At 43.2% G+C, this 14,085-nt stretch overlaps 1 protein-coding gene across 5 annotated transcripts in view; it reads left to right on the forward strand.

Moving 5' to 3' along the window:
• The window catches only part of rapgef1b (Rap guanine nucleotide exchange factor (GEF) 1b), a 41,600-nt gene extending 27,550 nt beyond the window's left edge, over positions 1-14,050 (forward strand). For 3 of the 5 annotated variants that reach the window (XM_053447606.1, XM_053447608.1, XM_053447607.1), the window contains exons 10-24: positions 128-330; positions 4,767-4,859; positions 5,773-5,858; positions 7,233-7,344; positions 8,072-8,147; positions 8,525-8,609; positions 9,535-9,627; positions 9,939-10,124; positions 10,326-10,410; positions 10,527-10,621; positions 10,716-10,794; positions 10,875-10,976; positions 11,086-11,183; positions 11,260-11,388; positions 12,849-14,050. In XM_053447606.1, the coding sequence (XP_053303581.1) occupies positions 128-330; positions 4,767-4,859; positions 5,773-5,858; positions 7,233-7,344; positions 8,072-8,147; positions 8,525-8,609; positions 9,535-9,627; positions 9,939-10,124; positions 10,326-10,410; positions 10,527-10,621; positions 10,716-10,794; positions 10,875-10,976; positions 11,086-11,183; positions 11,260-11,388; positions 12,849-12,999 (1,673 nt within the window). In that variant the 3' untranslated portion in view covers positions 13,000-14,050. Of the gene's footprint in view, positions 1-127; positions 331-2,188; positions 2,351-4,107; positions 4,255-4,766; positions 4,860-5,772; positions 5,859-7,232; positions 7,345-8,071; positions 8,148-8,524; positions 8,610-9,534; positions 9,628-9,938; positions 10,125-10,325; positions 10,411-10,526; positions 10,622-10,715; positions 10,795-10,874; positions 10,977-11,085; positions 11,184-11,259; positions 11,389-12,848 lie in introns of all 5 variants that reach the window. The other 2 variants (XM_053447610.1, XM_053447609.1) reach the window with 2 other exon arrangements.
• Positions 14,051-14,085: the final 35 nt, after the last annotated feature.

Genomic DNA, 14,085 nt, shown 5'->3' on the forward strand with positions numbered 1-14,085 from the left:
CGGAGCCCACTACCCGGCCCTTTACTACCTAAAGAAGTACATTCTTGACTTGGGTGTGCCGAGAGTCATGATTCTGAGCAGCATGAACAATATATGTTACATAATCTGACCCGTCTCTCTCCTCCAGTCCTCCAGTACATGCAGTTTGTGGAAGACTACTCAGAGCCGCAGCCCTCCATGTTCTACCAAATGCCGCAGAGCGAGAGCATCTATGAGCAGCGTAACAAGCGCTTCCAGGAGGTCTACAGCTTCAACGACTCCTTCAGCAGCACAGACTCAGTCCACGAGCCGCTGCTGCCCCCAGCATTACCCCCAAAACAAAGACAACTGGTAAGAGACCATATGCGTCTGCTGGTGGCGCAGTAAACTTTCTAAAGGACCCAGTTATTTGGCTATCAGGCCGTTTTACAAAAACGAATAAGTGTCTGAGGTGAGTGGATAGGGGGGATAGAATTGCTGATTTAAATAGCTGAAATTGTTCTTTGCGATCTTGCTTGAATTTAAATCAAAAATATACACTATGAATGCATGAGATGACAAAGACAAAGAGTTTCATGAGGACATTAGAACAATATAAGCAACACTCTGTAGTTGAGCCCGGGCTGGTCCCAACATTGGTAGAAAGGGAAAAATGTGAAGGAATGCAGGCTGCATTCCAGTGGTAATCCTCTAAATTTTCTCTCAAGCCTCTTCCTATCTTGTTATCTCGCTCACCTATTAAGCCCCTCCTTCTTTCTCTTTTTCTCCCTTCCTTGCAATTTCTGTAACCAAAGCAGATATCTGTGCATATGTGGAGATGTTTGGTCGTTAGTGGGAGATAGGACTAGCCATTATCAGGCCTTCATCAGACCCAGTCTGCTTATCTTAAGCTGGGTTGCCTTCTGGGTTAATTGAGACAACTGTCTGACAATGAGTCAGTAGGGATAGGAGAGGTAGAGACACGATGGGATGGTCTTTGCGGGAGAGGACGAAATAAACCTTTTGAAGAAGGAACATTTTTTTTAAAGGCCCTAAAAACAAGATTTCTCAATCACCTTTGAGGCTTTCCAGATAAACATGATTTGACATTCACAATTATATATAGATGGTTCATTTTTTACCTCATCATCAGATATGATGCATGACGTTCTCACCAGAATGGGCTTTTTACCTTTGCCAACGGCTGCCGTTAATATTTGATACTCACAAATTGATCTTTGATTGTTTTTTTTGTCGAAATGAAGACTGTGCATTTGTCGGGAGTAAACATTCGCCACTCCTCTCCAGGGTGTAGCTACTGTAGATAAACAGTATCCTAGCCCAGGAAAGAAAATAGACTGTGGTTGAATGGCTGTCGACACAGGCCACCTCAGAGTCCTCCTTGGTTCTCTTTTGTCCATTGTCCTCTTTCTGTCACCGCTGTGTATTTGGAGCCCTGTGCCCAGCTCTTATTTTTATCATTCTTTTATTTGAGTGTACAGTCGAAATGTACTCATCTCTGCTCCTGCCTAATCTGGCCTCCATGTTTTGGACTCAATGAGCTTGTGGCCCAGTGGAATAAGCCTGTTTGCCTCCTCCATAAACCCATGTTCCAGGCTTACACGCTTTGACGACTTTACATGGCGGCTTTGCAAAAGAAAAAAAAAAAGTAATTTCAGCTGCTTGCTGCTGTGTGGATAAGGAAATGGACGAAAAACAGTTTGATCATATTGGCCCATGTTACTGTCGATGGCCTGGTCTGTATAAAGCTTTTAATGCTCAGGACATTATAGAGCATCGGTTAGACTGTCACAGTGGTCACGAATGTGTGTGACCAGTACACATTACACGGCCTCGTAGTAATTAGAGCTTTCTAGGAATAGCTGTAACTTAAACAAAACAGTATACTCGTACTCCATAACACCTCAACATGAGTCATTCACCTCTCTGTTATATTTATGTCTACAGTCAGTGATGCTCCTCAGGAACGGCCAGTTATCCTCCTCAGTTTTCACCAACTTTGACCTAATCACTCTACTGCTGCACTTTGATTAAAACTGCTCTGATTCAGTCTTGCTTACTAGTTTAATCAACTGTCCTCTTTTCTTCTTTTTTCTCCCTGAACACCCTCTCTCTGCCTCTCCTTAACCTCCATCACTGTTACTCCCTTTCTTTTCTATCTATCTCTTTCTTTTTTCTTTGCTCTCTTCCTTCCTTCCTTCTTTCTCAGGCCTCCCACTCTTCCTCCCCCTCTTCCTCCTCCTCCTCTTCTCTCTCTTGCCACCTCCAGCCGTCTGTGGCGGCCATGGAGGAGGCGGGCTCTGGGCTGGGTCTCAGCATGTCCGTCTCTAACTCCTACCTGATTGGGCAGGCATCCTTGACCACACCCACGGTGAGTCCCCCCGCCCCTCCCATTTTCCACTCTTGGCGTGGGTGCTGTGTGGTCCTGGACTGGTGCAGGGGTGGCTTGACCTGTGTGCCCTCCATATGTGATACAATCTGTTCATGTACCTCTCCCCTCTTCTTAAGTCCCTGATTGGGCGCTCCCTCAGGGCTCCGTGGTTTACTTTCTGTGTGGTTCTTAATTTTGTTCATCCACCCGTCCGTGTGTGCAGTTGTTTTCACAGTGTGGATTTGTTGTTTTGTGCTGGATTTTTTGTTTTTGATACGGTGTGATTAATGTGTGCTTTGCGTGATCGTGAGTGCGTGCAGTTATTTGTTGTGGTTGTGTCTGTGCGGTCACTGGCTAGCTGAGCTTGTGTTTGTGTGTTGCACATTCCTCCTCGTGACAGGTAATTATTTGACTCTTTCCCTCCTTTCAGTTTGCCTCAGAGTCAGTGTGTCTTGTGTTGCTCCTCCAAATATCACAAGAGACTGTCAGGCCTTAGGTTGGGGCAAATAAATAACAAAAAAGCCCTTTGTTGGTATAAACGGGGCGTCTGAATCATCAACAGGTTCTTGTTACTGAATAAGCTGGTGGTTAATCAATTCTGTATTCCAGTTAGTCAGGGCCTGATCCTGACCTGACTATATGTTACAGTGGCTTGGGTCATTATTTCTGGGGAGGGGGGTTGACCCATAATGACCCCATGGTGTTTGTGAGGGATACTAAGACGGTGTGGATCTCCCTCAGGATATCTCTGGTGGAATGCAGCACCAGATGGTCCTGATGGAAAACACATTCCTCCTGTTTCTGCTACTCTTCTTTCCTCTCCTCTTCATCTTCTTCATCCTACCACATCACTCACTATCCAAACACACACACACACACACACACACACACACACGCACACACTCTTTCCATACTTTTTTAAATCTTGAATTCAGTCTATCTTTCACCATCATGCTCTATTTCCACACAAACACACACACACTCTTCCACACCTACCATTTGTCTGTTTCTGTGGAATGTTTGCATTCCTCAACTCCTTGGGGCATGATGGTTTTGGGGCATGTCTAAGGGAAGCTGCACCATGCTGGGGAAGCTGCTTTGCATATGTTGAGTGGAAAGCAAAGGAAATACTCAGCAGGAAATTTCCTAATTTGATCAGGTTTTTTATTACCAAAAAAGTAAGCGTGGCCTGAATTGTCAGCTGATCCCGTTCATCTGTGTATGAACACGTGCACGCATTTTTGTGTGTGTGTGTCTCAGTGCAAGTTTGTCTGCCGTGTTTATCAGTGATCTGTGGATGCACCGCTTTTTGCGGGAATGTTGAAACAGGGCTGGTATGCACAACATGTTAAAACAGGTCACCGCTACCTTTCCTGGCAGGCATCTCCTCAGCTGGCCACACACACACAGAGACAAATCTCATCCTAAAACCAGACATACTCAGAGTTGATGTGAGCTAAACGGAGTGTTGCTGTTGAACATCTCTCCCCTCATCTTTCATATTTTATATGTTAGATGTTTCTTTTACCACTGGTTTACGTGAGTGAGTGCATTTCGTGTTCAGGGACGTCACTCCCATGGTCCAGACTTATAGAGGTGTTGGAGTATGAGGTGAACACTTTTTTTCCCCACCTTCTTCCTTCTATTGTTAAGATTCTTTTTCTGTCTGCTCTGTCTTCACCTCTGTATCCCTTAGTCCTGTCCTTTATTATTATTTTTTTCTTCTTTCCTGCTTTAATTCTTTGCACCAATCACAGAGCTTGGACCATGTTGCCTTGACCTATGCCACCATTCTGGATGGCAGCGGGGGCGGGCCCAACGGTTCCCTGGCTGGCTCAATGGGCTCTGTGGCTGTCTGTCTTCCTTCTGAGTCTTCTCTCACTGACTCTCTCCACACCTCAGCGGTGAGCTAACACAGGATAGATGATGGTGGGAGTTCAAGCAGGATACTTGTATGAACCAGCTCTCTATGATAGATCATAAAATGTGATACTGGACTTCCCCTGGCAGATTGGTGTTAGATTAAAGCAGTTTGGTATTCAGTGGTGTTGCTCAGATGATAATGTAGTGACTCATATACTTTTTGACATTTTGCTGTTATCATCACTGCCTACATACTGTCTACTGTCTGATTATTCGTAAAAGAATCCCAGTAGAGCATGTTGCACTGCATGTTCCCTTTGCCAGTAAATGCCATTACCTTTATAAACGATGCACTCCAGTGTCACCTGGTGGTGAAGAAGACTCTTAGCTGGGAAACTTACCGCTCACTGTTGAGTACCAGACTTCTGCTAGCTGCTACCTCTCCCCCTAAGTCACATATACCCTCTTTATGCCTGTCTGCCCCTTGGAAAACACTCTGTGCCCCTCTCCGCTGCTTTACGCCTCGGTTTGTGTCCCTCCTCTTTTCCCGTAGAGCGAGAGTGCGAATGACGAGGGCGGGGAGGGGGAGTACGTCAACTTGTACTCATCCAGCCAAGCCAATGGAGAGCTGCCTCTGTCCCTCAGAGTAAGTAGCTGACCGCCACGGGTGAAAGGTCAATTCCATTTGTGTGTCCCGTCACTTCGGAGAATGAATCAAGGCTCGTTTGACTGGCAGACCTCACCCTCGCCATTCATCTGTTGCACTGAGCGGCCCTTATTGATTCATCTCTGGAAGTGGTGGTGCTGAAATGGAATGTGAATGTAGTGGAACCTGACTGAGCACGGCTTCAGATTCACAGGTTTGCCTGCTGTGGCTGTTGTCTGTGGGAAAGCTGTCCATGAGTATGTTCTGCCTGGCTGTTGACTGCCGTCTCTCTGGCTCAGCTTCAACTGTTTCGAGCTTTTTAACCTTGTTCTGATCTAACACCTGACATGTCATCGTACCAAGAGGTGTTTTCTTAATGGTTCACTGGGTTTCAATTTTCCACTAACATTCCCCATAACAGCTTACCTGTGCATGTGTGACAGTGTGTGTGTGGGGTTGTAGTGGTTTTCCCTTGGGTCAGCGTGTGCGTTCGGGGGAATATTTTAGACATTGGTTGTGGTGTGTGAAAGTGTAAGGGAGAATGAGAGCTCCACAGCATTTGGACGTGTGATTGGAGTCTTATATTTGTTGCCGTTTCAGTGTGAATGAGATCTTCCCTTTGGTGTCTATGAGTTTCATCTGTTGGGTTTTTCCCGTACTGAGGAAAAGCCGCATTTTAACCATTAGCCCTCTATAGCTCATTTACGTCAACACTAATGGGGACAACATCCTGATCCTGAGACATTTTTACAATGCATCCATCCTCCCTTCCACCAGACGTGTTGCATGTGGGCCTGGTGGACGAGCTCATCAATAACCAGGCTCCTGTCACTGCATGGAACCAGTCACCAATCATGTTCCATGTATCTGTCTGTACAGTTGTTGATTATTGTTTTTTCCCTCCATCGATTAGGAAACGATTGCAGATGACGACGTACTTCAAGACCCCACCCCTCAAATGCCATCCACCAATAGCAAAGAGGCTTTGGACAAGGAAAAGTAAGCGCTGTAATGTTGACACTCTCAGTAATACATGCTGTTCCCCACTGCCTTGCTACGTACTTAAACTCCCCAAAAAAGACTATTAAACTGACATTTTATTACAATTAATTAAACTAGAAATAAACCAAATCTTTTAGAATAATTTCTCCACCATTCATAAATGCATGTATTTTTCTTGCTTTGATAAGTATGTTGATGTAGATATTGGTTACTTTGTTATAAATTCACACCCTTGTCGACCTCACTTAAATTCCTAAACCAACTTTTATTTTAATGCAGTCTCCAGCAGGACTGATGATGCTCGGCACATTTGCTGGTTGATATTTGTGCAAGCAGCGCCTTAGTAAATAACTTGTGTTTGGATTATTTATTCTACAGTTTCTCCTTAAATAAAAGTAAATAAGGCCCCGGGACATAAAACAACACTCTTGCTCCTCCTCTAGTTCCCTTAGCACCGTCATGTCCCGTTCTTTTCTCCTCCAATGTGTCTCCAACCCCAAATCACTGAGTAACCGGGCAACGACTGTGTGCTCGAGCTTTGTTTTAAAATGTCTGTCCAAAGTAAAACCAGGAGCTCTGCATTTTTTATTATAAAACTGACATGTTGCTGAAATCACCAACATGATGTGATGGAGACTGTCAGGGCTACATTATAAAGTTGTTTCCTGAGAGTGTTATAGTAAAAAAAAAAAAAAATCTGTGGATCATACCAGGATCATGTTTATAAAATATTTCAATGTAAAGGAAGACAATTATTTTGTCATTTGATCATCAGTGCATATTCTTTCCTTGTAACCAGTCTAGTCTAAACATTAAAATACTTTGAGAAATAAAAATACAACATGAAAAAACGCTTTCGCTTTCACTGTACATATGATACTGCAGTGGTAATTACTGGCAGATGGTTGTGGTGGCTACAGAAAACATGATGACGTCAGGATCTACAACATTTCCAGAGTGAATTCAAAAGCAAATTCAGCTTGAAAGAGAATGAATTTCCTCCACTATATCTGAGCTGCTGTATTACATGTTTGAAACTTTCATTGTCTCACACAAGTATCACAAACTGCCTCCAGTCAGAACCCTGTGATGAAAAGATTCATTTTCCAGTGTTGACATTATCAGCTAATTATTTTCTAAGTTACTTAAGTGTTTTGTCGTTAAATTAGGAAATCCATTGAAAAATACATCATTACTATTGCTAACATCAATTTCACATCCTCACATTTGAGAATGTGATGTTTGAAACCAAAGTATCATCCATCCATCAATTTATCAATTGATTAACTAACTGTTTCCGCTCCAATGTTTACATAAGACTTTGCTACCGTCACTGGTGTCTTACGTGTGTGTGTTTTGTGTGTGTGTCAGTTTCAGGAGGCAAAAGTCAACAGAGTCAACAGGAAACGATGAAGAGGATGTGGACGAACTCTCCCTCATAGACCACAAGGAGATTATGAGCAGGATAACTCTGAAACAAGCAGTAAGAGCCTCTGCTTCCATTACCACTGCTGATGCTCTGTACTGTTTATAGAAACCGGCTGTGGCAGAATTGTGAAGCACCAGCATACAAAGCACATTTTATCCTCCTAGGCCTGTGCAGACTAAAGGTCACTGTGAGTCACTCAGATGTGAAATCAGATCCCGAGATGTGCCAATGATGGCCATTGCTGCCCTCTGGAGTCGAGTCTTTGAAATTGCATCGCTGAAAAAATTGCCAAACCGGCCTCCTCCTCCTACACCTCCTCTTCCTCCTCCTTTGTCCTCTGTGGTGCAGTCTGACAGACAGATGTGTGAAACTACTGCTCCCCACCCTGCAATGTGACAGCTATGATGAATATCAGGAGATAGGCTGAAATCAGAAAAGCAAGAAGGAATGTGTCACGGCCTGTGATGACATATAAATCTGTTTCAGAGGACGTGTTGTAGTGGGGTGCTTGTTTCTCACACAAGTCTGGCTTTTTTTCATCGTCATCAGAGGAGCTGGTGCAGGACAGGGAGGGGTGGGCTGGGGGCCTTTTTTATGGGTGGGTGTGGGGGAAGAAACGAGGCACAAACCGGAAAGGTGCAAGCTACATTTTTAGCTAGACTGCATGACTCTACATCTACTCTAACCTCTCTTCTCCTCTCCTGCTTTGATTGTCATTCACTTATCTCCATCCTCTTGATCTGTCGCTCATTTTCTCCACACCTCTCCTTGATATTCCCAGAGTGACGATGGCCCTGATGTTCGTGCTGGATCAGGAGATATTCTATTAGTCCACGCTACAGAAACAGACCGCAAAGGTAAAGTACAGACCAGAGAACACATTAAGACTCACTCTTAGCCAATATATCGGTTATGCCGAGTCGAGTGTGTTACTGTGCTTCAGGGTCACTGGAACATGTTGGTATTGATGGCTTGACAGACCTGCAGTCATTAGACCGATTTATTTGTATTTGTAAAGTCTGATTTCTTTAGTTTGACGGATGAGTTGCTATTTTTCGAACCTCCTCGCCTGAGTAGCATCTTAAACAGCCTCTGTCTCTCTCTTGTTCACTTATTTGCAAAGTGTCAGTCAGGGTTATGGAGCCTTTTCAGCTTTAGGTGGTTAATTGGGACATCTGGCTGCACAGCTAATTTAAATCTGCTGCTTTGTTTTCCTCTTTTTTTTGCCTGACAGATCTTGTTTTGTACTGTGAAGCCTTCCTGACTACGTATAGGACTTTTATAACCCCAGAGGACCTAATTAAGAAGCTACACTACAGATATCCTTTTCAAATCACTCAACATGTCAGTTTGAGCGTGATCGTTGTTTTGTTGGAAGAAGACTGTTTTTCTTGCAAAGTGATTTTTTTAAAAATATATATTTACCAAGGATAGACTTGTTTATCTTGTTTGCTGCTGTTTAGATCTGACAGTTAAAAGCAGTCATCGAATCCACGGAAAAACAACAATTTTCTGCTGATGGATACAAAAGTCTTTCATAATGACTGAATCTACTGGTGCTTCTTGTGATTGTTTGCTTTGCCTCAAGGCACCAAAACAGAACCCAGATCATCAAATTTTCCCTCCAAGTTTGAAATTTATTATTAGTTGCTTAATGGATTATTTGATCCATTAAGCAGCATCATATTATATATCATCATATTAAATCAGCAATTGTTTTGACAATGATTTAATCAATTATACAAGTTTCATTCTAACGTGATGGCAAATTCAATATATTTTGGATGTGGACATTTTGTGGGACACCAATTTGAAGATTAGTTATGACGAGCAGTTTCACCCTTTTCTTACATTTTATAGACCAAACCATTTAAGAGATGAAAATTAAATTACACAGCCCCATTGTTTTGACTGCAAAAGTTAATGCGTTTGTCATCTTCCTGATTGATGAATTAAAGTCAATTTTATGTCTTTAAATGTAATAAATTAGGAAAATTGGTTGTTTCATCTTTAGTATGATTAAAATTAACTGTGCAATGAAAGTTATAACTATTAAATTGATTTGGAGAACTACAAACTCCCTAACGTTAGAAGGAACCACTGTGTTTCAAAAGAGCAAAACTTTCATCACTTATTGAAGCCTGAAAATGAAATGAAAAGTTTGCCTTAGTTCCACATGTTATTGTGCACTGTAATCCAGATATAGGTACAGTATTGTTTTTATTGTCCTTGACCACAAAGCACATATACCAGCTTCTGTCACAGTCCAGACACCTTCAAGAAGCGAGTCAGCAAGAACACGTTCTTCGTGTTGGTTCGAGTAGTGGATGAGCTGTGGTGAGTGGGACTCAATATTTGTTCTTTGTTTGTAGCCATTAGTTATTAATGCCCCATTTACACGGCATTATGTAAACTCAAGATGATTTATTTGTGTAATTCTTCAGTCATATCACTCTAATAAAGAAAAGACCTGCCTTATATAATGTTTATTTGAAGTAAATCAATCCTAGGTGCTGACAGCCATAACCAGAAAATGTTTCTTCTTCTTTGAATTCACCGACCAGCTGTGTCCATTTCCTTCTGCTCTTCTGTTTCTGTCACAAAGTTGAATCATATGATAATTTCCTTCTTTCACTTCTTTCCTCCAGCCTGGTGGAGCTGACGGAGGACATCTTGAAACAGCTGATGGAACTGGTGTTTACGCTGGTTTGCTATGGCGAGCTGAGCCTCGCCCGCGTGCTGCGCAAGAACATCCTGGATAAGGTGGAACAGAAGAAGCTGCTTCGCTACACAAACTCCCTCAAGCCCCTGGCCGCCCGAGGGGTCTCAGCAAGGTATTGTGGGGGGTCAAGGGTCAAGGGTCAGCGCTGTCTGAGACTTGTAGGGGGTGTGTTGATGCTACAAGTGGGAGGCTGCTTTTCCATTCTTACGGCTCAGTATTGGGGATAACAGACAGTATTTAGTTAAATTCTTTGTAGACGGCATTAGAGCAGCACAGATGAAGTTGTCAACTGACAGTTTGCGTTTCCTCACAGGCCTGGAACTCTTCATGACTTCCGCAGTCATGAGATTGCTGATCAGCTCACTCTCCTTGATGCTGAACTCTTCTATAAGATAGAGGTAAAGCAGTGCCTTGGTGTTGGAGATAATTGTTTGTGTTTTGTTGACATTCATTGTGTTTTTGACCCAGAGCCGCACCTCAACCCTCAAACTTATCACTTCCTGTTTCCCCTCAGATTCCAGAGGTGCTGCTTTGGGCCAAGGAGCAGAACGAGGAGAAGAGTCCGAACCTGACTCAGTTCACAGAGCACTTTAACAACATGAGCTATTGGTAAAACCACAAACATCACAACCTCTCACCGCTTTCTGTCGTGGGCGTTATTGTCTCCTCTCTTATACCATCTGTCTATTTCTCTTTCCTACAGGGTCCGCTCTTTGATAATTCAGCAGGAGAAAGCCCAAGACCGAGAGAAGCTGCTCCTCAAGTTCATCAAGATAATGAAGGTCAGTCAACCAGAATATCGTGATATATCTGTAGTTTTGTTGTTTAATGCAATCACATTAATACAAATCTCTTTTTACAGCACTTAAGAAAGTTGAATAATTTCAACTCTTACCTGGCAATACTGTCAGCCCTGGACTCTGCTCCCATCCGGAGATTGGAGTGGCAGAAACAGACCTCGGAGGTGAGTCTTCAAGATGTCTGTGTTTGAAGCTGAACATCCGGGCTCATTGATAATTATCATGCTGATCACTTCTCTCTCGTAACCCGCCTCCTCCTTCGTCCTCTCTCAGGGATTAGAGGAGTATTGCACGTTGATCGACAGCTCCTCCTCATTCCGAGCGTACAGAGCTGCTCTGTCTGAAGTGGAGCCTCCATGTATCCCATACCTGTGAGTGAATGAATATTTGAACTCACTCCGATTTTTGTTGAGGGCCACAATTTGACATGACATGTCCGTCTTCCAGGGGTCTCATACTCCAGGACTTGACCTTTGTCCACCTGGGGAATCCTGACTTCATCGACGGGAAGGTCAATTTCTCCAAACGCTGGCAGCAGTTCAACATACTGGACAGCATGCGGCGCTTCCAGCAAGTGTAAGTCCACTTGGCTACATATGTGTTGAATCTAAAATGGTTTTCAGCAGAGGCCCAACTGTTCCCAAAAATGCAACCCAGCTGCACCAAATTTTTCACGCTCATGAAAGTCAGTTCCCTCAATTTGCCCGAGGTTTTTCAGCCACAAAGATCCAAGAAATATTCCCTGAGAAACTGCTCTATTTCACAATGTTAAAGAATGTGTGTGGGGGGGATCCTGGATACAGACCTTTCTTTCTTTAGTTATTTCTCAATGTTACATCCTTCCACTAAGTTTCGTAGAAATTCATTCAGTAGTTTTTTGTGAAATCTTGCTGATAAAAAAACAAATGGACAGATGTGACTTTATAATCTCTTTGGCAGAGGTAAAAACTAGGGCTGTGAAATGATTAAAATTTTTAATCAAATTAATCACAGGTTTCTATGGATTAATCATGATTAATCACATTACCGATTTTTTTCGGAATATTTTTGTGAAAACAAGATTTATGACATTTAACTTTTCTTTTGTGCTGCAACTCAGCAGTTCTTCAGCAGTTATCATTGCTTTTCCATATGGAACATTAATATAATCTTCATCCTAAACAGAATTCGGGTTCCTTAGCCATTGTGTGGTTGAATAAAACTTTTTTTTTTAAATTAAACAGAAATTATTTGAGCTTCTTAGCCATAGGATGGTTGACATTTTTTATATTTTTTGTCACACAACCATTAACCACACCATGATACAATCTAATGCCTCTAAAGGCCCTCTTAGCTACTCGGTCTTTAGCCAGTTGGTGAGGCAAACTAACTTGTTCAAATTCTCTGACAGTAAAGCTGACCGCTTCTTTTGCACAATGTGTCCGGCGAGTGAGTCTGGTTTGTCGCATTCCACTTGAACGCCCCTCGCCAACCAACACATGCTTCGCGTTGCGGTGGTTAGGCGGGTATTGCTACGGTGAAACGATAATGTCTTCTCGCAGAGTGTGCATATCACCTTGGTTTTACTGAATGTTCGATCTTTGTTTTTTTGGAACACGGTCTTCCCGTCCAGAAGGTCCTCAGGTTCATCAGAATTATCCATGTTGTTTGTTTGTTTGAATGGCAGCTGCCGTCTGACTGCATTAGAGCGGCGACTAGTGCAGAGGCGGCGGAATTGGAAGGTCCTTCTGCGCATGCGTTAAATGCGTTAAAAAAAAAAAAACGAATTAATTCTGTAATTTAATCATAACGCGTTAACGCGTTATTTTTCACAGCTCTAGTAAAAACATAAACTGGAAAGTTTTGTAAACATTATCATTGCAATGAATGTTATCAGTGTTTGCCACTGCCAGGGAATTTATTGGGTGCCAGGAAATATGATTTATATTTCATTAAATTTGAATATCTTAAAACATTTCTGTCGATCCACGTGGTCTGTTCGTTTCCTGGCTGATGAATTACTGCGTTCATCAAACTTGGCCCTCTTCTCATTTCAGGCATTATGAACTGAAGCGCAACGAAGACATTGTGTGTTTCTTCAACGACTTCAGTGACCACTTGGCAGAGGAGGCCCTGTGGGAGCTGTCGCTCAAGATCAAGCCCAGGAACATCGCCAGGCGCAAGACGGAACGCGAGGAGAAGACCTAGGGGCTCGCAGGCCTTTTTCCGAGACTGACCTCCAACTGTGCTTCATGACACTAACTCCACTTTACTACAGACTGAGAGAAAGACGAATGGAAGCTATCCGCTGGAGCAAATGGGAGACTCATTGTGGGGGATACAGAACGAGCTAGACTGAAGCGTGCCCGGGGTTTTTACATAGAGCTCTGCTGCTCTGGGAGATTATAATTGGGATTACTGCGGGAAGAGATTGTGACCACGGTGAAACGGGACGAAGCCTTGTGCCAAGGAGGACAGAAGAATCGCACAGAGCGGGCAGACGCCGTGGAAATAACCAAAGTCTGCTCCCTGGGCTCTCTGTTTTAGAGTGGAGCTGTTGCGTGTGTGTGAGAGTGAGCTGAATGGTCCATAACTCTCCAAGTTGCTCCTTCCTCTTCCTTTATGTACGTGCCATTTGTCGGCCATCTTCTGCAACCCTCTCTCCGACTCATGAGTTCCCCTCAAAAAGCAGAACCTCGAGAGCGACCTGCTGTGAACTGTGACGTCAACATGCAGGCCGCAGACAGTCCCCCCACCCGGGGGTTGGGGGGGTTTGAAGATTTGAACTTGAAGAGGATGGCCGTAAGAGACTGGAAAGTTTGTTTTGAAACATTTTGTGTAAGAATCATGTATGGTTATGAAATGTATTATATACAGTGCTCCTTTTGTTCTTAAAAAGGATGTTTATGCTTACGAGAAGAGCTTCGCTTCTCCCAAGTGCCATACATATGTGCACTAAAAAAAGCAAAGCAAAAACACAAAAAGATAAATTACTAAAGATGCTGTGATCTATGTATGTCATACTGAATCATCGTGTGCCGTGTTCAAGTGTAGAGAACCGCGAGGCGATCACAATCATGTCCCAGTCATGTCGGTGTGTGAAAGTGTCTGTGTGCGACTGAAGTCCTCGGCGACTTGTGTGTTCGTTATTTCAACATGTGCTGTAGTATAAATTCAGTTTGATTCCTTTTTGGGGATAGAACCAACACATCACACTGTGCTCTCAAACTCCAATAAAACAAACGGCTCTGTTTCTATATACACTGTGCCGCTCCGAAACTTTTGTCAAAATTC

This window comes from Pleuronectes platessa, chromosome 19 (assembly GCF_947347685.1).
Source record: "Pleuronectes platessa chromosome 19, fPlePla1.1, whole genome shotgun sequence".
NCBI classification, from domain to species: Eukaryota; Metazoa; Chordata; class Actinopteri; order Pleuronectiformes; family Pleuronectidae; genus Pleuronectes; species Pleuronectes platessa.